A 23,091-nucleotide genomic window follows, 5' to 3' on the forward strand; every position below is an offset into this window, starting at 1 on the left:
CGCTTCCCCGGCCGCGCTCCGGGGCTCCGGCCCGCCGGCTCGGCCGGTCCCGGCGGCCGGGCAGGGCAGGGCCGGGCCGGGCCCCGGGGGGCTCCGCGAGGGCTCCCCCGGCCGCCCGCGGCCCCCCGCGCCGCGGGAGCAGCGGCGGCGCCGGCCCGGGGCAGCGTCCGGAGCGCGCCGAGGGGGCGGGCGGGGCGCGGGGCCGGGCGCTCGGCGGAGCCACCTTAACGGCGAGCCCCGCCCCGGGCCGCGCGGCGCTCATTGGCGCAGCCCCGATGGCTGAAATTCATCGCTGAAATGCAAAACTTGTTGCTGCTCCGCCAGCGCCGGCTGAGAGCGGGGGAGCGCGCGCGAGGGGAGCGCCGCGGAGCCCTCCCAGCGCCCGCCCGCAGCCCCGGCCCCGGCCCCGCCGCCGCCGGAGCCCGGCGAGCCGCCGGCCGCGGGCAGCGAGCGGCGAGCGCCCGGCGGGCCGGCGATGCGGCGCGCAGCTGCCGGGCGCCGGAGCCTATGAGCGGCGCCGCGCCGCCCCGTCGGCTCTCGGGCAGCGCAGCGCGGCCGGCGCCGGGCGGCAGCGAGCGGCGAGCCGCCGGGGGTGAGCGCGGGCGGGCGGCGCGGCACGATGTGAGCGGGGCCGCCGAGCCGCGGCGGCCGGAGCGGAGGGCAGCGGGACGGCGGAGCCGCGCGGGCGGCCATGCCCTTCTGAGCCGCGCAGGATGTTCGGGCTGGAGCAGTTCGAGCCGCAGATGAGCAGCCGGAGCGCCGGGCAGGGGGAGCGGGGCTTCGGCCAGCCCGGACTGAGCATGAGCGCGCACTTCAAGGCGCCGGCCTTCCCCGGCGGCGGCCCGGCGGCGGCGGCGGCGGTGGACCCGGCCCTGGGCGCGCTGGGCGAGCCGCCCCTCCTGGGCATGAACATGAGCCTGGCCGGCGACGCGTACGGCTTCCCGGGCCGCGGCCCCGCCGAGCTGCACGGCGGCGGCATGCAGCCCCCGGTGCACGGCTTCTTCGGCGGGCAGCAGCCGCACGGCGGCCACGGCGGCGCCCACCACCCCCACCAGCACCACCCGCACTTCGGCGGCAACTTCGGGCCCGACCCCGGCGCCTCCTGCGTGCACGGCGGCCGGCTCCTGGGCTACAGCGGCGCGCTGGGCGGGCAGACGGCGTTCGCCGACGGCTACGAGCACATGGCCGAGAGCCAGGGCGCCGAGGGCTTCGGGCAGCAGCGCCCCGGGAACCTGCCCGACTTCCAGCACCACAGCGCCGGCGCCTCCAGCCACGCCGTGCCGGCGCCCTGCCTGCCCCTCGACCAGTCCCCGAACCGCGCCGCCTCCTTCCACGGGCTGCCGGCGGCCGGCTCCTCCGAGCCCCACGGCCTGGAGCAGCGGCGGCTCCCCGCGCAGGGCGGCGTGGACTCTCTGGAATACAATTACCCCGGCGACGGCCCCGCCGGGCACTTCGAGCTGCCCGTCTTCTCCCCGTCGGAGCCCGAGGGGCAGCTGCCGCACTACGGAGGCGGGCGGCAGGTGCCGGCGGGCGGCAGCTATGCGGGGACACCCTCCCTGCCCCGGCCGCCGGGCATGGCCGTGGCCAAGGCGCACCCGCCGCAGCAGCACGGCGTCTTCTTCGAGCGCTTTGGGGGGGCGCGGAAGATGTCCGCCAGCCTGGAGCCGGGGGCCAGCACCAGGCACCCGTTGATGCAGCAGCAGCAGCAGCAGCCGCCGCAGCCGCAGCAGCCGCCGGGCTTGCTGGCCAGACAGAACTCCTGCCCGCCAGCCATCCCTAGGCAACAGCAAACAGAAGCCAATGCTCCCAACCCCAACTTGCAGGACAATGGGCCAATAATGCAGAACCAGCATGCACAGTTTGAATACCCTATTCACAGACTGGAGAACAGGAATATGCATCCCTACACCGACCCCGTGTTTAATATGCAGCACCCTCCTCCACAACAGCCACCAAATCAAAGACTGCAGCACTTCGATGCCCCCTACGTGAGCGTCGCCAAGAGGCCGCGGTTCGACTTCCCCAGCAACCCCGGCGTCGAGCGCTGTGCCTCCTGGGGCGGCAGCATGCACGGCCCCGCCATGGAGAGCCACCTCTCCCCGTCGGCCTACCCCGGCCTGCCGGGCGAGTTCACCCCGCCGGCGCCAGAGGCCTTCGGGGGGCCACTGCCACACGGTGGCCCCGAGCACCCGGCGCTGGCGCAGCGCCAGAACGCAGCCCTGGTGATGAAGCAGATGGCCTCGCGCAGCCAGCAGCGCCTGCGGCCACCCAGCCTGCAGCAGCTGGGGCACCACGGCGAGGTGGGCCCGCCCGGCGGCCTGCCCCCGCCGGCCTTCGAGCGCGAGGCCGGCAGCGGCCGTGGCTTTGACCCGCCGGCGCCGCACCTGGCCCCTGACGGCGCCTGGTTTGCGGGGCCGCCGCCACCTGGGGAGCTGCTCCCGCGGCGCATGGCAGCGCCAGGGCTGCCGGCCGAAGCGGCCCCCCATGAGCTGGGCCTGCAGCCGGGCGGCGCGGCCGTGCTCTTCCGTCCGGGTGCTGGCGGGCTGGGGCTGCAAGAGCCGCTGCGGATGGCAGGCGAGGGGCCGGCGCAGGCCCTGCCCTCACCCGGTGTCCACCCGCCCTTCGCGCCTGCCATGGGCGGCCTCTCGCAGCTGCAGTCGCCGGGCGGTGGCGTGTCGCTGCCCAACGCCCCTGCTGAGCGACGTGGCCCCGCCGACTTTGCCGCCCAGCCAGGCTTCCCCTTCGGGGCAGCCGCACGGCAGCCAGCGGCCCACGGTGCTGCGCCCGCCCTCAGCGCCTCGCCGGGTGCCTATCCGCCACCCCCGCCTGAGTTCCCCCCGCCACCGCCACCACGGCCTGCCGCCAGCAAGCTGGGCGCCCTCTCGCTGGGCTCCTTCAGCAAGCCGGCCAGCAAGGACAACGTCTTCGGGCAGAGCTGCCTGGCCGCCCTCTCCACCGCCTGTCAGAACATGATCGCCAGCCTGGGCGCCCCCAACCTCAACGTCACCTTCAACAAGAAGAGCCCGGCTGAGGCCAAGCGCAAGCTCAGCCAGGCTGAGCCTGACCCGCCGCCGTCAGCTGCCCCGGACTACTTCCCAGCAGGACCGCCGGCAGGCGGGGGCAGCGCGGGCAAGGCGGCGGGCGCTGCCCCGCTGCTGCCTGCCGAGAGCAGCCTCTCGCCCGGCTACGCGCTGGAGCCGGCGGCCAGCGGCGAGGGGAAGGCGGGCGGCGGGCGGGGGCGGGGCCGCCGGAAACGGGACAGCGGGCACGTCAGCCCCGGCACCTTCTTCGAGAAGTTCTCGGCCACAGAGGGCAGCGGGGCTGGCGTCAGCCCGGGGCAGCCGGCGCCGCCAGCTGCGGGGGCCCCGCCAGGGGCTGCAGGCACGGAGCGTGGAGGGGGCACCCCGCATGACAAGCCCCTGACCTCACCCTCCTGGGGCAAGGGCGGCGAGCTTCTGCTGGGGGAGCAGCCCGACCTCATGTCGTCGCTGGACAGTGGTATCCAGAGCGTGACCAAGTCGGACGGCAGCTCCCCGCACGTGGACTTTCCTGACGAGGTCAGCACCAGCTACGGCAACGAGGACGAGGTGTCCTCCAGCTCCGACAACACCGTCTCCAAGCCCACCCGCAGCCCGCTGCTAGGCGGCTCGCCCAAGCTGCCCCGCGGGGAGCACGCACTTCTCAACGGACAGAAGCCCCTGGCCCTCGGCCTCCTCAATACATCTACCTCGACCCCTGACAGCTACGGGCTCAGCACCACAGCGGGCGCCCACCCTGGCACGCCGGGCATGGAGCAGGTGCGGACCCCCACGAGCACCTCAGCCCAGGATGAGATCCACCCTCTGGAGATCCTGCAGGCGCAGATCCAGCTCCAGCGGCAGCAGTTCAGCATCTCGGAAGACCAGCCCTTGGGGCTGAAGAGCAAAAAGGGGGAGTGCGCAGGGCAGAACGGGGACAGTGACCTGAGCAGTTGTTGCTCAGAGGGCGTTAAGGGTGCCATGAGCACCATTGACCTGGACTCCCTGATGGCGGAGCACAACTCCACCTGGTACCTGCCCGGCGAGAAGGCCCTGATGGAGGGGCAGGAGGAGGACAAGCCCATGGTGCCGTGGGAGAAGCCCAAGCCCCCGAACCCCAGCAAAGAAGGTATCTGTTTCCCTGCGCGGGTTCCCACGGGGAGAGACGCTGGGCTGCTCTCAGGGCAGGGGAGGTGGTGGGGCTCCGAACCCTGGACACGGGGCACACACTGGCCCCAGACCCACTCTGCCCCTTGCGGGAGCCGGGGCTGATGCTGGGCACTTTCTGGCATCAAGGCTACAGGATAGCGGTGCTGGAGGCAGCTGATGGAGGGGACAAAGCGCCTGCTGCCCCGTGGGGACCGGCTGGCGCTGAGCGTGGTGGGACTGCCTGCCCCTCGGGTGACGGCCCTGAGCGCGGTGTCCTCTGCCGCCAGCTCTGTCCCCACTGGCTGCCTGGCATGCCCGGGGGCGCTGGGGAGAGGGGCTTATGGCAGAGCTCCAACCACACTCTGGGGTGCAGGGTGCTGAGGAGAGGGGCTCACGGCAGAGCCCCGTCATGGTGCTGGGCGTGGGGTGCTGAGGAGAGGGCTTCCTGCAGAGCCCTGTGCCTGCCGTCCTTTCCAGTCATTCCCTCCAAACTGTTAGAGAAGTCTTCCTAAGCTGTGAAAGCATGTATTTGTTAGTGGTGCTCTCCCGCCAGTTTCAGGTATTTTCCTGCATGTGTTAAAACCTTGGTAGAAGTGTGACATTAAACTAAAAGGCTCTTGGCATTTATTTTATTATTAAAAAGGAAATTTAAAATAAGCTTCTGGGTCTGGTATAAAACTTGCATAGTTGACATATGCTTAATTTCGACATTAGTTGTCAGTTTTGATCCTTCCCCATGTCCAGAGGGCATCGTAATTCTCGAAGCTCTGAAAAAAATACATTAATAGAAAATCCTCTATTATAAAAGCTGTTTAGGCTAAAGATAATTATGGATTCACTTGGTTTCTATTTTATCTTATCAAATACATGTTTTTTTAAGCTGCCTGACTATATGTGAATATTGCAATAGATGCACATGCATTTACCTGCTGTGTGAATGCACACAGGTGATTTCTTGATGCGCTATACGTACACGTGCATAATTTGCGCAGTATAAACTCATTATGTGAACCTAGGAAAGTTGTTGTTTGGTACTACTTGTGTAGCTGGGAATTATTTTCATTATGCCTAGTCTTACAGATAGACTTTTTTTTTTAGTATTATGTGCTTAGTAATTTCACTAAGAAAGGTGTTAGGAAAATCAAAAGGGAGCTGAGGTGGTTTGAAAACTCATCAATTTCCTACTCCTGGTTCTGGTTGGCTTTCCAGCTTTGGCTTTCTGAAGCGTGAATCCTAGCCCCCACTGTTTGTCTCTTTGTTCATGTTTAATGCCCAGCTCAGGAGACTCTCATTTGAAGCGGGAGTGTTTAGCATGCACAGCAGACTGTAGGAAGCCCATCAGCATTCTCCATGCTTCACCCAGGCAAGGACATAAATTGGTTTGTTTGGGGCCTTTCTTTTCCATTTTTAAATGGAGTTGCACACAGCATCCTTCCTGGCCCCTTCTCTTTTATTGTTTCTTGTACACAACATCTAGATCTGACTGGATCAATAGCTAGTTAGCACAAATCACAGTTCCTGTCAGTTCTACCTTGGCAGACTCGAACACATATATACATTCTCTCACAACTCACACACACTCCTCCCTCTCAGACACACACATGCACATAATATGCGTATGTACGGATAGGAACATTTACGCATTGTGCTACACTTAAAAATAGATTTTAAAAGAGCAGCTTATTCCATAGATCTTAATTTCATGGAATAAAAAAAGGAAAGAAATCCTCACAATCCTAACAAAACAATGAATAGTCTGTGCATTTATTAAAAGTGTAATTTGGCTTAGAATTATGTATATTTCATGTATCTGTGTCATATGGAGTGTTGCCTTCTTTAACAGCACTCCCACGTTCACTTTGATCATCACTATTCTTAGTAACATCTAGTGAAATAAGTAATTGCTTTCTGGTCGTGATAACCACAATGTTGCTGTTAAAACAGTTCATCACTTGGAAGGAAAACCATTTAATCAGTGCTCCTATATAAGGATATGTTTTAGTATTTCAAAGAGTAAGCACAAAATAACGAACCAGTTTTACAACAATGGATAGAGGCACTCATTTTGTTTTACACTTGAGTCACTTGAAGGATTTGAATGGACTGGTACTTCGGATGAGAAAATTCATACACACAAGTAGAGAATTTACCATAACTGTTGTTGGAAGTGATAAAGATACAATAGGTGAGATAAAAGAGGCCATTCTCTTTGGTTAGTAGAAATAATTTGACTTTACATTACCATACACTTGATTGTTTGAAACTGTTTAAGAAAGAGCTTTATTTTTCTGGTGATTGAGATTTTAAACCATTCTAGTCAACTGAGATTTGCATCGATGGTATTTTTTCGAGCAGTTCCCTGTTGTACACAGGTAGGATGAATGCGCAGGTTTCAGACAGCACTCTTCCAAGTTCCAAGCCGTTACTAAATGTGCTTAGTACTACACTGGAGGAGTGTTTACTGTGGCACACATTTTGTAATACTGTGTAATATTATTAAGAGTGAAATTAGTCGTTAGAGCCTACTTCCCTAACCAACACACATGCACTGTTGGTGGGCTATTTCATTAGACCTACTGTGATGGGAGAGAAAATGTTCTGTAATTTATTCATAATATGAGGTTGTTGTGATGCGTGTTGATTCCTCTGTGGGCTCAGGGAGGGGTGGAAGAAAGGCTCAGACTGGTGTGAATGACCAAGTTTTACCGTGGCAGAGCGCTGAATTCAGCGTGCCGCCTTCTTGCTGCTCTTCTCTGTAGGAGTGGAGTGTGTGTGTGAGAGGCATTTAAGCCTCTGTTCTCCTGGAGCTCTTGGAGGGATATTTTTGTAATTAACAAGCTCTCTAAAACCCAGCAAAACCAGGAACGTTTTGAATATTCCATTAATGCCTGGATTACTGATGGAAACAACTTGTTCGAGTTGTTTTAATGACTGTTCACATTCCTTATAACTCATCACTTTTTCATACTCGTAGTATTAAAATGATTTGCTAATACCTAGCAATCTATCGGAGTTTTAAAGGTAGATGACAACAGATAACAGCATTTCAGACACCTGTGCTGTAGGTGCCTGTGTAGTATATATACACTTATATTATTTAATAACAGCCTTTAGCGAGTTCTGTGTATATGTCTGCATTTTTCTTCTCATTGTAACCTAATGGTGACTGCTCATTGCTTTTCACTGAAATGTAGTTTTCAATAAGGAATTTTCTCTGACATATAGTGTCTCGTACTAACATGTACTATGCGAAGAGGCTGTTTGTTTGTTTTTCACCAAAAACGCATTATAAAGTATCTTGCTTTCCTCTGCCATGCAGCTAGAGCTAGAAGTGAAATGTGACGATATTCAGTGTAGAGAGGTCACGTTGACTTCCAATACCATAGCTCTAACTAACAAAGAGTAACGAGATCAAATTCACATAAAAACCTAGCACTAGTGTAATGGGTTTCTGCTCTGCCTGGTTTGACTGAACCAGAACAATTTTCCTTCAGTGACATGTTGATTAGTATTCTCCAGGAACCCAGTAATTAGGTTCTACTGGGCTTTCGGCTTTAGTCATTAATTGAAATTTTGAAGGTCCCATACTGCATATGTCAGGTGAAGACATTAAAATGTAACCTAGAACCAAGCAGGTTGGTTGGAAAAAAGAAGAATATAGTCAGATATTCTGTGGCCGTTGCACTACTCTGTGCTGATATGCAAGTGTGGTGCAGAATATTTTAGATGTTATCCTTGAGTTTTTGTAAATATTTCATCATAATACCGAACCTACTATTTGAATGAGCCAGCAGGCCAAAACTGTTGAAGAAGCAGGATGTAACATTCGTAAATTACTACCAAATATATTAACAAAGGACAAATTTGGTCCAGATGCAGCTATGAGCCTTTGTTTTCTTTCTTTTCCTAGTATGTTCTGTTGTGTGCTTTTATTTTAAATGCAGCTAAATTCTTTTAGAGGTTTTACCAAGGAAGTAGGTTTGTTTACTGGGGCTGACTTTGTCCGACCTCTTATGAGGTATTTCAAACACTTAAATATCATTTCAAGCAATATATGATTTGAAACGGAATTATACCATAGTAAGGACTGTTGGAAATGAGTTCATTGACTAAGCTCAGTGCACTTTGCAGCGATGAATCTGTGATTCCTGATGATGCTTTGTTTGCTTTAAAGAGCTGTTTAAACGTACACCAGCTATTTTAACTGTTAGTGAAAAAAATGCTATTACCTTTGCCAAGAAGTTATGCGATATATTCCACAGCTATGAAATACACATCTTTAATAAATGATCTGGATTAGCAGGCAGACTTATGAGGAAAAAATACTCTCATTGCATATTGTAGAAAAGATTTCAGTGTGCATTAGGTTCGGGTTTAATATGTTCTTTTAAACTCTTCTGATCTATTCAAAAAACCGAGAGGTTGGCTCTGATTGACCTGGTTTCATTTGGGTGACAGTAGTACTCTAACGTCTACTTTGACAAACTATAATTTTTAATATTTTCTTACAAGAAAATGGTCCTGTTTAGAAACATATATATATATATTTATTAATATTTTGCAGCACTGTACTTGTAGACTTTTCTAGCAAATATTAGAGAAGGCAAGAGGTAGAGTTTTTAGTATCACTTGCTATTGCTGCTATAATGCACTAAAATATTTAATGGAGAAGGTGTGTGAATTTATTGTGATTTCAGTTACTAGCGTAGCCACTCTATTTGCCTTTACATCCGTCTATCCACCTCTGGACTGTCTGGCTGTATTTGAATTAATGCACATCACAAATTTGGTTTGCACCATGATGCTTTCTTCTAACAAAGTCTGCTATTTTATGATGGCTTGTTTTGTTGTGAAATTAGTTTTAACAGGGATGTTTTGTACATGCTAGGTGTGAGAGCGTGCATGATGTTTGGGGGATATATTTCTTGAAATTAGTGTATGTATATGTTTTAGTTCTTTACCTGTGATGAAAAAGGAGATGGATTAGACTTCATATGTATCTATGAGCATAGGTCAGAGAATAGATTTATTCTGATCTATGATGTATTGCTTAATGTCTGCTCTTCATTTTTAACATGAGATAGCTGCTTTTTTCAGAATGATCTAGTGCAACGCTGTGCTATAAAACCATAAATAATTTTGCATACATGCATAAAATTTATTAATAGTCAATACCTGCAAATACAGTTTGTTGTTACTTATAAAGAGCAAATGATAAGGCATTAAACAGTCTAACCTAAAATTATATAGACTGCCTTTATTTGTAACAGTTGACTCCCTTCTTCTGCAACGTTCAGTATGAGGTTTTGGTATGGCAATATGTCTTTATGTGGCCATATAAAATTTTAGTACCAGACAAATTACTGTACATTTTTAGTCTCAGGTTTCTTGTGTATTTCTTTTAAATGTGAGTAGAGTATCCACAGAAAGAGTGAATCCAGCTCTAAAATGAATCTTCAAGTGGCCCAATATATGTCTTTTTTTTGTGTGTTTTTTTTTTTTTTTAATACAAAATTTCCCAAAATATCAGGAACAGTTTAATTACGTAACTGCTAGCACAAACCTAGAATATCAAAAGTGACGAGTTAAATTGTGTTTAGTGGGATTTTTCCCTTTTTTGTTACTAGGATAAAATGTATCATTCTTACCATGTTTCAGGCGGGAGTGCTTCATATGCAAAAGGCATAGATAATTAATTTCAGACTCAAAATACGTATCTATAGCAGGCCTCTGCTCCAGCCAGTAGCAAGCTTTCTGTCGAAGTATTCCTTTTTCTTTCTCTTCCATTGAAAAATCTTAAGCCCTTGAATATAACACAATTTGCATCTGTAAATGTATGCTTTTATTTTGTGGGATGTTTTTAAGATGGAGGTGGGGTTCTTTAGATATATAGAATTACGCATTTCATTTATTTGAGCACTGTTCTTAAGAGAGAGCTTCTGTTTATGAGTATATTTAGGACGTGGCTTGCTTCTCCACTTCCTCATCAGTAAGTTTTTGGGCAAGGGACAGAGAGCAGGGCACCTTCTAGAAATTAAATAGGTGAAGCTGTGTAATCTCCCAGGGATTCAAGGTCCACCCTGGCTTCCTTCATCTTGGTTAGAATTTTCAGCTTTTAAAATGTAAACTGTATTTTTCTCTGTTTTGTAGATAGACCCAATTTGCACATGGTGTTAATGTGACTGGCTTATGTAAAAATACCAATATTCTTTGCAGTTAGCTGCTTTTCCTTTGCAAAACACGTTTTTGTTGATGCAGTTAAAACATTACTAATTATTAGTGACCTTTTTTAATGCAAAGATTTATTATTATTATTATTATTTTACAAATTTAAGTATGGATTATGTGCCAATGTTTCCGAGTCAAATACTTTTTAAATTTAAAGCTGAGAATTGAACAGCTGGATGTCTAATCCATTAATTTTTACAAGCTGACTTTCTTAATACTTCAAAGAGAACATCCTAGGTGACACTGCTTTGCAGCTCCCCTCCTCAACGCCCCTTCTTCTGGCCTCTCCCCCAGCGCTTCCCTCTAAGCCTTCACATACAGCTCATCTCCTTGCAAATGACAAAAGCATATGTATGTGGGGAACGTATTTTCCTTAGTCGATGTAATTAGTTGTATGACTTGATGATCCAGAAAGGTACTCTCTATAAAGTGTTGTACTTTCTGCCTATATACTGATGCAAAAAATATCATAGTTACTATTTTTTCTAGTGGCTTTCCACCCTTATTTATTTTTCTATGGAAGCACAAGTGTTTGTGTTCAGCAGCCTTGTGTTTTGGGCTGGTGTGTTTCAAGTGATTCTGTGAAGACACCTTAAATCTGGAATGTTATCCCTTTCAGCTGGTTCTGACCCAGGCCAGCCATTTTTAAATATGAGTTTACAAAGTTTCATCTGGCCTCAATTATATAGTAACTGTTCATTATATCTTAGGATTTTGTTCCCTAATGTGCATGCACTGGTCACTGGTAGCTCCTGAAAATGAACCATTTCTTGTCTAAATGCTTAACTTGTGCTGTGTGTCTTTAGTTGCATAAGTCATGTGTGTTTGTTTTTAATTTTAGCAGTCTATTTGAGTCTGTTTGGTATTTTAGCATAAAAATGCAGTGCATGACACTGCGCTGTCTAATTTTTTATTGGCTTTTGAGGTTTGTCTGAAGAAGCTTTTTTTTCTGTTTTGGTAAGCAGAAATCTGGTTATGTTTAAGTGCTGCATTGATAGATTTTTACATTAAAATAAATACAATTTATTTGAGAGTAAACACAGAAACAACACATGTATGAGCTCTGAAGAGCTCTGCTAGTTCCTCACTGCAGAATGCTGTATTAGAGAATGTGCTACAGCCTTTCTCTAGTGGCTGGTTTGCCTAACCTTTTGGATATATCTTTTTCTGTGTGTAGCCTTTAAAAGATGAGATGAGGAAACTGAGTTGCTGCCCTTTTTTTTTTTTTTTTCCTTTTTTTTTTTTTTTTTCCTTTTAACTCTCTTAGCTTGAATTCTGACTGGTGGGCCTTTAGGACTTGACATTCTTGATCACAGAAAAACCTTTAATCAGTTAGCAGTTGTGAAAGTGTGTGGGTTTTTTTGTTTGTTTGTTTGTTTTTGTGGTAAAATATATTTCTTAGAGTTAAGTCTGCATTTAATTAATTTTGTGAATTAGTATTCACAAAATACTAGAAAGCATTTGTATTGCTAATAGAAAGATCATCCTGAGGCTGAGGAAGCATAGTTAATTGAAAAAGCAACCATTTGTAAAGTGAGGAAAATCTTAAAACACTTCATACCCTAATTAAGAATATACTCCTAATTTAAAATTGAAAATTTTAATTTGCAGTGTGAAGCAGGTACATGGAAAAAAAAATGGAAACAGTTCTAGCCTTCCTTTCTCCTCAACCCCCCAAAATGCAGGTTAAAAAGAATGGCACAACTTTTTTAAAATTTATTTATTTTTTGTAAATACCCTGAAGCCGTTTTGCTATGAAGATGTAAATTGATTTATTAGCGTAGGAAATGGAGGCTGGACTAAGATTATTATCCAGTCTGAATTTTAGGAGCTCCTTCCTACAGAAATCTCCCCCCTCCCCTTTTTTTTGAAATATATATAATCTTACCCTATCATGGCATTTTAAAGCCTTTTGGTCTTGGATAAGAGAACTCATAAAAAGCATGTGATGACAGTGGATGATATCTAAAAAACAGAAATGCAAATGCATGCCAGCGAGGGCTGCGTCCCCAGGGACCCTGCGTCCGCGTTCCCTCCCAGCCGCTGCTGGAGGTGACGCTCTCGATTGTCTGTAAGGTTAAAGCAGGCGGAGAGAGGCTGTGCGAGTATTCCTGTCTCTTGGCTAGATGGCACAGTTGGTCAAGTCATTTCCATCGCACTTATGGATGCTTGGGTATTTGTTTGATTTAGATCACAGTGGAGTATATATCGAGGTCCCACTCTATTATTATTTTTATTATTTAAGATCGTCTGTATGGCACCATAAACTGACACGGAGCTTTATGCCATGCTTCAGAAGCCTCGGAGACATTCCCACTGCTCGAGCTTTACCGTCCAAGCCAGATGGAACGGAGATGCTGCGCAGCGGGTGCTCGCCAGCGCCCAGTGCCCCTGCGCAGCCGCTGAGCGGGAGGCGGTGTGGGGCGCGGAGCCCCGGGGGCTGTGGGGCAGGTGGGGGCTGTGGGGCAGGTGGCAGTGCCTGGGCTCGTGGCTGGGTGGCACCGGGCGGCGTGCCGCGGGGCTGGCACTGCCCGCGCAGGGTGCGCGGAGGCAGCGTGCGTCAGGACGAGGGTGGGCAGCATCTCGGTGCTCTGAGCGCTGGGTCACTCGCAATTTCCTCTCCTGCGGTCGGCGGTGGGAAGGGCACGGCGGTGCTGCCCTCCTCGGTGGGGTGCTTCTCTCCTGGAGAAAGAGAGGCGGCAACTACGGTTCTTCTGATACAGTGTGTGAATGTAATAACCTAAATACATTTCTGTCTGAGCAACAGGAAAAAGAAACTGACACGATGTGAGTTTTCACCTCCTCCGGAAACCTAGGGATAGAAGAATCATGGGTGTTTCTTTTCTCCTCTCTCTTCTGGGACGAGAGAAGAGGAAGATCTTCCCCCCTGCCAATATATGTCGATGACTTGTGCTAGCTTGTAAATAGCGGCAGCACGGCATCACCTCATTTCTTGTGGTATAAACCTGTAGCTGTCCTGATGTCATACTGCTAAAAAAGGACATCTCTTAGACATGTAAGGCAGTTGGATGACTTTTTACATGTAATGTTATAGGTGGTTTTGATCTGACTCATTTGTTTTACTATTTTTTATTCGTTCCAGAATGATGCACTGATTTATTTATTTTTTTGCGCAATCTGAAGAATAGCCCGTTTCCAGGCCAAATAGTATTTTAAAAGCAGGGAAATAATAGAAATGTGCCTATTGTTTGTATTCTACCCCCACCTCACCCCCAGAGGAATTCCACAGTAATCATAATGAAAATTGCCACAATCTATGAAACAATAATTCTGCAACACTTTGAATGATAACACTATTTTTTAAAGTGCAAAGCAGCTGGTATTTTATGGTGGAACAGATTTTATTGTTGCTGGATATAGGGTCAAACACTTGCAACACACTGTTGATTTAAACAAAAGTACAAGTGCTTTTTTGAAGATAAAATCAGTACGTTTTTTAATTATTATTATTTTATTCTTCTTTTTCTTTTTCTTTTTTTTTGGATACTGTAGTTCCCCTCTCTAAGTATAGATACATGCTGTTCTTTTCATGCTAGGAGAAAAAGCTAGCATCCCAACTCCGGTTGCTCTCCATACAAGTTCTGAAGTTTTAGAGGCAGAGGGAAAAGTAGGACTTTTTCAAGCACAATTAAAATCTCATATTAGCAATTTTGAGATAGGAAGGAGGGAGAGGGGGAGGAAGGGAGAGAGAGAGAGAGGGTGGCTAGCAAGTGACTTCTTCATTCTCGTTCTTTTTTATTGTTTTCAGTCAATGGGATGTTTTATACCATCTTTTTTAATTCATTGTAGCTGTCTGCAAAATGGACGTGAATTCAGATGGCTCAAAAACAGCGCTAGGAGAGTGTGGCAATTGTCACATGAAAATCTATGGTGAACTCGGCAGTAACCTCAGTTATTTGGTTAACCTTTAAACTCTGCATGCAAAATAGTACTACATGTTATATGATAAAGTCATTTGTTCTGTAGATAAAGCAAGTTAATATACTGAATTCCTGGTATTTCTTACTTTAACAGAGGTACTTAGGAAAAATGAAGAAATTAATTTGCTGCTTCTAGATACACCATTTTTCTGGACTGTAGGGAAGGTTTGTTGTAGTCTGTGGTCAAAACTCTCTGATAAGGGCTCGTCAAAGTGCAGCCTGAATTTCTTGCTGCAGGTATGGTACTGTAAGTCTTGTTTTTATGGACTGACAAACTTTTGCTTTTAAAATGTGTTTTTTTGTTTGTTTGTTTTTGTTTTTTGTTTTTTTTTTTTTTTTAAACAAACCAATGAAATTGTATTCCAAGTAATTATCCAAATTCTCCTGTATTCCTGAGTGATTATAAAATAGATTAAAAAGTCTCTTCCTTGAATCGGACAAGTATGAACTTCAAGAGCTGGAAAAACATACATTGAGAGATTGTGATATAATTACATTTTTATGTCTACCTATTAAGCATAGTGAAGGGTTGGTTGTTGGCCTTAAATTTGGAAATTGCTTACTGTAAAGCTTAAAACAGAAGTAGATTCCTGTAATTAGTGCTTTGCAGTGAGAAGTATGGCAAGGTAAAGGGAATTAAAACTATTTGTTGTCCAGTTGTATTCCTATAACTGATCCACTTTTATGTATCTGTTTTGAAGGATAAAATTATTTGTAATACTGATTTTCAGAATTAAGCTAAAAAATGTTAACATAGGAAAAATGAGGTGAAGAATATCAGTGAAGAATAATTAGAAAATATGCAACTTTAACTTCTCTTGTGAGCCCTGATACATTATTTGCAGAATCAGTTTGTTTATTAAACACAAGGCCAGTATGCTATTTTGTTTTGTGCTTACTTGAGTTTGAGATACTTGATGATAAAAGTTTTTTAAATTTCAGATTTTAATTTTATGTTCACCCTTAATTGTACCAGATGAGGCAAACCTAGTCAAACATTGTCCAGTCAGCTTGAGTCTGCTTTCACTTTTCCTTGGGTTTATTCATTTTGCCTGATGGCAATACATGAGGCAAATTTGGATCCTAGTGTCAATTGCTTGAAATTAGCGTTTAGATTATACCCAATTTGAAATTGTATGGAACTATTTATAGTGAGAAGTAAGCATTTGTTTATGATGATAAAATTATTTTAATTTTTTTTTCCATTGTATGTACTAGTAAATAGTATAACTCAGAATATTCCTGTGCAGTTTTTCAAAGTGATCACACAGCACCATTTTACTCCTTGTGTATGCTTGAGACTCTGCTACATTGAAGAGGAGCTGTTTGTGATTCAAGCATGGAAGAAAAGAAAGACCAAGCCTTCTCTTGTTCCTTAGAAAAAAAAAAAACTAAACTACAGCATTTTTCCTCTTCGTGTCTAAAACACAGCTTACATCATTAAGGATTTTTTTTCCCTCTCCTTGCTACCATCTTTTAACATGTATTTTACTTGCCTTTTCCTTCCTTTTTGTGGAGCTTCTCTTGGAACCTGCTTTAGGGAGTTGTATTTTACATGTTTTTGAAGACCACTCCTGCTTTCCACAGTGGTCTGGCCCAAATAGAAATGTGAAAAGTTCCCATTACTGAGCTGTAAAAGAATACTGTAAATGGGTTATGCAGGAAAAAAAACCATTTAGATAAAAATGCAATTTTCCCTTTCACACACGCTGCTAAGAATTAATAGCACATTCCTTCTAAATGGGTACTTCTGTATTATATTTTCACCTTAATGAAATTCTTTCCGAAACAGGAGTGTTTCATTTAAAATTTTAGAGCAAAATTGATCTGTCTTTAATTCTCAATGCTTCTCTCTCCCCCCCCCCTTCACTTAAATCTCACTGAAAAGACTATTATAGACTCTGTTGGAACTTTCTGGAAAATACCCAGCAGGTTCACAGGTGTGTTTCAGACAGTATCACAGTTTGACTCTCCCTTCCCTTCACAGGATGCAAGTTATGGGGCATTTCTTACCCGCAGCTCTATTTGTGCTTTTTGATCGAGCGATGCACATGCCACTTGCCTCTTGTTGGCTGTTACTCGGCCTGCGTCCGTGAAGCAGTGGTGACAATAATGTGTTGCTTCCAAGTCATTTTTGCAAGAAGTACTGCAAAAGTGAGGACTGCCCAAAGCGAAGGTTGGATGTTGGATTCTGCTTGGTGGTCTCTGTTGGGAAATGCTCCATCACTTCAGCACCCCTAAAGCAAATTAATGTTCTGCAAAAACACGGTGTTTTCTTTGCGTACATGATTTTAATACAAGCCTTCGCTCTAAAAAGCAGGTAACTGCCTAACGAGGCAGAGGAGAGGGAGGGGTGCCTAGTGGCAGCACGAGGCGGGTGCTTGTGGGGCTGTCCCACATGCAGCCTGCCCCAATGGTGACGGGACAGTCATAGGAACTGGTCTCCATGGGACACGGGGGCTGGAGGTTTCACACAGTGTGGAGGTGTAAGCACGTAGCTAATTTCGGGTGACAGTAATTTCTTCCCATCTGCAGTGTTAGCATTTCCGTGCTGTTTTCTTTTTAGAGCAATTATATCACGAACAGGCCCCGATGTATTGCTGTCACTGACTCTGGCTTCATGCAGTCGTGGGTCATTAGCTTGCAAATGTGAAAGCCAAGGTATTCTTTCTTCCTTCTGACAGCTTTTCCTTGGATTAGAAGGAGCAGCTCTCTGATATGAGTGAGTAGCGGTGATTCTTCCATTGATGCAGGTATTCATAAGACAAGCAAGTGCATTTGGGGTATAGCAGTCTTCCCAGCCACTATGCAGTAATGTCATAAACGGCCACCCTCAAGAGATAGAAAACCAAAGCAGATGTTCGTGCTTTTAAACTGTTTCCTTTTTAAAAGTTTTAATATAATGGCGGGAACAACCTTTCTTGTAGGAATAGGACTAACAGAAAGATGCCTGCTTCAAGCAGCTATTCATTGATGAGTTGCAGTGGGAAAAACGTTTTTCTTAAATAAACTGTTTGGTGTTCTCAAAGTATTAGTAAAATAGTTCCTAGGTATAAACAATACTTGTAGTGATGAAGGCATGGATAGAGTTGATATACCTGAAAACCCCCATGTTCAAAATAAAAATGTACTTTGACAGTAACACAAACTGCTTATGACAAACTTCTCTTGGAGGGACTTTCTGCTTGGGATATCCTCCAAAATGTGAAATGTAGGAGAAATATAAGGAAACATCTTGTAAAGCCACTGTAGAGCACTTGTCCATAATACTGCTTGAAAATGTAATTTTGGACACCAAAATCTAGCTTGAAATCTAGTTGAAACCAAAATCTAGCTGGACTGTTGCAGGCATCCCGTATTGAGATTTTAATGGCGCTTTTTTTTTTTTTTCCCTCAATTTTTCTTCCCTGCTTGTGTTTATAGGGCCTGCTCCTGTGTAACTGCAGTCAGTGAAAATACTGTTTTTGACTTAAATGTTAAGTAAACACAATCAAAGAAGAAAACAGTGTTTGTGTGAGTCCATACTTGTTAGTTTGTTTTGAAAGTCAGGCTGGAACTGCAAAGTAAACAGTCTTGAAAATGATCTTGAGCATTTGTCACCAGGGTGAGTCAGTCTAGTGTCCAAGAGGTCAACATGTGCCCAATCACCGCCTGCTGCATTTCAGACAAAAGAATGGTAAGATTCGGTTTTGATGCAGAGGCAGCTAGTGCTTTGACAAACTTTGAATTAGTTTTTATTTATTTATCTATTTATTTATTTTTGTATTTATGGGTGGACAGCAGTGCTTATTCAAAACCATATGCCTTTTTTAAAGCTGATAGGAAGTAAATTTGTGCATGCTGCAGGGGAAAAGAAGTTCCTCACTCCGTCTGCTAACAGTCTTGTATTCATTCAGACTTGCTCTTTGCCACCTGAGGAAGGTTGTGACATCATTACATTTTCCTATGTTTTGTGCATAGAGTTTGCCTGGAAACAACCTGCTTCAATAGGTTTCTCCTTCCCCCCCCCCCCCCTCCGACTTGTGGATTGCTGGGAAATGGATCACAAAACTCTGGAGTAGGTTGTTCAAAATGTATTCTCAACCTTCCTTAAGAAGTATTTACCAGTTTGTGCACTCCAAAGTGGAAGCATTTGCAATTTTCAATTTGTGTTGCTACGTTACTGAAGTGACCTCGTATTGTTTTGTTTCCTTTCTGACTCTTGCTCCTGACACTGTGCTTAATACAAATTCTGCTTTTAAAAGAAGTGTTTGTAGTCAGTGAGTCTTTTACTGCTTATAGTAGTTTTCTGATAGCCTTCCAGTCAAAAATTAAAAAAATACTATACTTTTTATTAAGTGGGTTACATAATAGCTATTTGTTCAGTCACAAAATTTCTCTTTTGTGATTCTCTTTTTGTGAATAATGGTAGTTCAGTGAAGATTTTAAATCATTATTTTTACAGCCAAATATGCAATTTTCTGGAAGCAATGTTGAAAATTTAAATATTTCATTGTAGTTATTTGTAACTCACCAGTTTTGTATTAATAGATTGGTTCTTGAGTTTTTGTGCAAAATTAAATGTAACCCCCCCAAAAAAAAGATTGTTCAAAATAACTCTTGACAAGTAATATTTCTGAACAGTTAGTTTGCTTTCTCATTTGTTGTACTTGAAAATGTATAGTGTTACACCGAGCGCTATTTTTTATTATTATACAGAAGAGCTCTGGAATCCCGATGAATTCTGAGTCCTTATTTTGCTTTGGGGCAAAACCACATGCAAATGCAGAGCCTTGATTATCTGCCATTCAGTAAACATCACTGTGCGGCACTAGTCCCCCCCCGCTCTTGAGGTGAAAAAAAATTACTACCAAGCCTGAGTGTCTAGGTCTTGTGCAGCCATTTTATTTTTAGGACATTGGAGACTTAGAAGGAAAAAGAAATAGAACTAGCCAAACTACCGGCTGCTCCCAGATTTATGTTGCCCAGTTTTGTTGCTGTAGGACAAAAGTGCCTGCTATTGGAAGTGGTTGCTACCCTTTTGTGAACAGTTAACTGTTCAAGGAACTCTGCTTGATTCCGCTATAGGTATGAATTTCTTACATGTCACTTTTTTTTTCTCTGTTGGTGCTAATTGTACCTGGCATGCACACTGCATAATAAGTTGTACATTTAAGCATTAGTTGTTACAGTAACAATCTTAATGGCCGTTTGTTTGTTTGCTTGCTTTTTAAATAGAAACAACAACAACAAAAACACTTCTCATCTTCCAAGACACTGCTGTTAAAATAATTTTCTCTTTGAACAGCTCAGGATTCTGTCTTTGATTATATACTGGATTGTCTCTTGTCATTGTATTTTTTTTTTTTTTTGATAGAAAGATATTTTTCAGTTCATCACAGTTCATCCTCAATCCCAGTAGTTGTGTTTTTCTTTTTTTTTTTTTAAAAGAGACTTTGTATTTAAGGTATTTAAGAATGTAGATAGTCAAGAAAATAATGGGTTTTGATTTTATATTTTCCTGTGATTTTTTATCAAAATCCTATGTGATATATAGCTTCCTTTTACAATTCGAACATGCACTTTCAAAATAGCACTGTCTTCCACTCTCCTTTTTGCTTTTGCATGAGAAATCATTTGAAATTTTTCTTCCTCATTTTCATTTGCAGTTTTGATGATTTACACTACACAAAATTATCAGTAATTCTACCACCAGTTTATTTAGATTTATAAAAGTTTGGGAAAATAAGAGAATGAAAAAGTGGTTTTAGAAGACTACATAATGCTCATTCTGTTACTAAATGGATGTGAAAAATATATATTTTTTTCTATTTTGTGTACTGCTATTCTCTGAAGCTGGAAAAGCATTAGAAAACTAATGTTGGAAAATAAAATGGGAGGAGATAAGTGACTGAAAAGGCATTAACACTTGTTTTTGTGCTTGCTGAGAAAAAGGAAAAGAGGAAAGGATGAATGATCGTGGCCAACTTTTAAAAATACATGTGAAAATTAGAAAACACTTGGAAAGGGGAGTGGGCTGGTGCTGTGTGGTAACACCATTCTCTCGGCAGCTCTGCTGTTCAGCATCACTGCTCTCTGCTGTCTGCTGTGTGGGAGTGGTGGAGGCATGGCTCCAGCTATGCCGCTCCAGTGACTTTGAGGCCGGTTGGTTTGTTTGCTTGCTTGCTTTCAAGGTGTCTATCTGGCCTCGGCGCCGAGTGCTCTGCTGCTAGACCCTGCTTTTTCTGCTCTCCATGGAGGGCTTGTTTGAAGCAGGGCAAGCACTCGCTGAGGCTGCTGCCACCAGAAGCTGTTTTCTGTTTGGCGTGGGGTGTGGCGGTGTCTGTCCCTTCCCCTGCGGACACGAGGTTACCTCAGGGCTGTGACTGGGCACGTTGCAGGTCTCCGGGCGAGGGGCAGGGTGAGCGGGCACTGGGAGCTGGGCTCCTTGCTGCCCTGGCCACGCATCCGCTCACAGGGAAGGGGCTGGAGATGTGCCGCTTGTTCAGCCTGGCGCCTTAAGCTGTGGTGCCCTGCTGGGTGTGAGGTTCACGATGAAAGCAGAGGGCAGGGGACTTCTGAAAGGGAGGGGTCTCTGGAAGGACCTCCCAAGCCTTCCAGAACAAAGTGAAAGCACGGGGGCAATAGTTGGGGTTCCGTGTTTCAGCCTTGCATGGACAAAATCATTTTGGTCTGTGTGTATGCAGAAGTGCTTCTATCACTGAATGATGTTGATGGCACAGGATAGTGGGAAAACCGGATGAAAATGGGGTTGGTAGAGCTGCGTCAAGCAGTGAACAGCTTCGTCCCTTGGGAAGTGGCTCTTCTACAGAAATGGCGGCAGACCCAAAGCCTGGGCAGTGTCTAGAGGCCGGTATCCGATCGCTGTGTGCACGTGCACTTACAGTAGGGTATTGTACAAATGCATTACTTAATGCGTATATTTTTTTGAAGTGTTGAATACGACTAAATCAAAAGATAACCTCTGTTAAGGTTTGCCTACTTGATTTCATTTGATAGAATTCTTTGCTGTAGTGTTTGTAAATCCTGGATGTTTTTTTGAATAGGAGCTCTCTTCCCTTGTGTTTTGTAAGGAAAGAGCTAAAAAGAGCTCACTGTATCTTTAAACGTGTGGATCCTCAAAACCTCTCTAGGAAGAAGAAGGGGGAAGGGACCCTTTCAGGATTAATTAAACAGAGATGTCTTGCCAGTAGACTTCAGGGTTTTACTGATAAACACCAGCCCATCACCCATGGCTGGTGGTGGCTGCTATTATTTAATCACAGCTATTAAAAGAAATCTGAGAAATCTTCCCTTTCTCCTCCTCCTGTCTTCCATTTATCTGTCCTCCCAACCTGTTTGTTTGTGTATGGTTAAGTTTTCTGTGCCAGTGAGAAGCAGAGTGGAAATGTCAGGGGTCAGGCTGCAGGCAGGCAGGGGAGCAGTCAGCCCGGCTTCAGCTGCAGTCTTTGACTTTCTGAGAAATCTGAGATATGTTCCAGGCAAGATTAACTCTTTGCAGCACAGCTGCCTTGCTGTGCCTGAAGCATATGAGTGAAGATAGGTATGTTAAGAAATTGGTTTCAGTCTCTGTCATGCGTATATCCTTGTAGTTTAATTGGTGATGGGTGCTATTGCTTTCATTTCATTCACCCTCTTATCTAAGACGAGCAGGCCTAAAATTTCATCTGTCTTGGCAGCTGTGCATCTGGAAGATGAGGCTGCATGGATACAAACCTGAGAAGGACGGAGGATAGAATATTTATTGCAGTGCTGTTATGGATACCTGTTTCTCAGCGTATTTTCCAGTAAACAAAGCATTCATCCACAAAGGGTGTGATACTTCTTTTTGAAGACACCTTTTTGAGTAGAGGCATGACTCTGAGCGTGCCACTCAGAAGATGTCTAAAAAGATTCTGAATGCCCCTGTCTTCAGAATAACCAGTTCTGACATTGGACCAGTTAACCTAGTATCCCACATGCTTTAAGATATATGTTGTACAGCGTGCTAAATGTGCAACAGCCCTGGCTGATGAAGAAGTGACAGTTGGAGTTTAATGAGAGTTTTGGTTGCGTGACTCATGTGGCGCTACCTGCATCTCACCCTGCCCGTGCAAATGAAATGCGAGTCAGTTGAGGGTGGAGATTTTTGTTTGTTTGTTGCCTTCCCTGCATTTGTATTACAGTAGTGAACTGGGGTTCTTAAAATCTAAGTCTTGCCTGGTTTGACAGCAGCAAAGTGCAAACAATGCCCTGTTTGAGACAGTTACAGGTAAAGACTAGAGGTAGCCCTTACACATTGGATAGTAGTTTCTGCATATTTGTCTTTATTTCCGTAGCAACGTTGTTCCTTTAGAACTTGCACATATTGAACAAATGGGCCTTTATCCAGGGAGCAGGATGTGCAGGAGGGCGTGAAGGGACAGTCATCCCTGATGAGTGCTGGAGTTGCGTTTGCGAACAAAGTCTTTTCACAAAGGGGTCTTGGTCTAGCTGCTTTGTTTCTGATCTTATGAAGGTGTCTGTAAGCTTCAAACTTCTTGGAGACCTTGTGTATGGGAAAGTAACTTGCTGTCTAATTAGCATGCACCCACAAGATTATTCTGTGCTACATAACCACTTTTTATAGGGGTGATGAATAGTCCACCACACATTTCTTTGTTTTAACTTATGTGAGTTAAGTAATGTTATCATTTGTGTCTGGAAGAATGAGGCCATTTGTGCTTGCATTCATCTCTCAATGGCTCCCTGCCAGGCCTGGAGCATATCGGACTGCA

The 23,091-nt window shown here is 45.8% G+C and overlaps 1 protein-coding gene across 1 annotated transcript in view; it reads left to right on the forward strand.

Moving 5' to 3' along the window:
- Nucleotides 1-713: 713 nt before the first annotated feature.
- The window catches only part of MN1 (MN1 proto-oncogene, transcriptional regulator), a 36,671-nt gene continuing 14,293 nt past the window's right edge, over nt 714-23,091 (forward strand). Inside the window, exon 1 of the mRNA XM_032199194.1 lies at nt 714-4,146. Within this exon, the coding sequence (XP_032055085.1) occupies nt 714-4,146 (3,433 nt within the window). The remainder of the gene's footprint in view (nt 4,147-23,091) is intronic.

Source organism: Aythya fuligula, chromosome 17 (genome assembly GCF_009819795.1).
Source record: "Aythya fuligula isolate bAytFul2 chromosome 17, bAytFul2.pri, whole genome shotgun sequence".
Taxonomy (NCBI): domain Eukaryota; kingdom Metazoa; phylum Chordata; class Aves; order Anseriformes; family Anatidae; genus Aythya; species Aythya fuligula.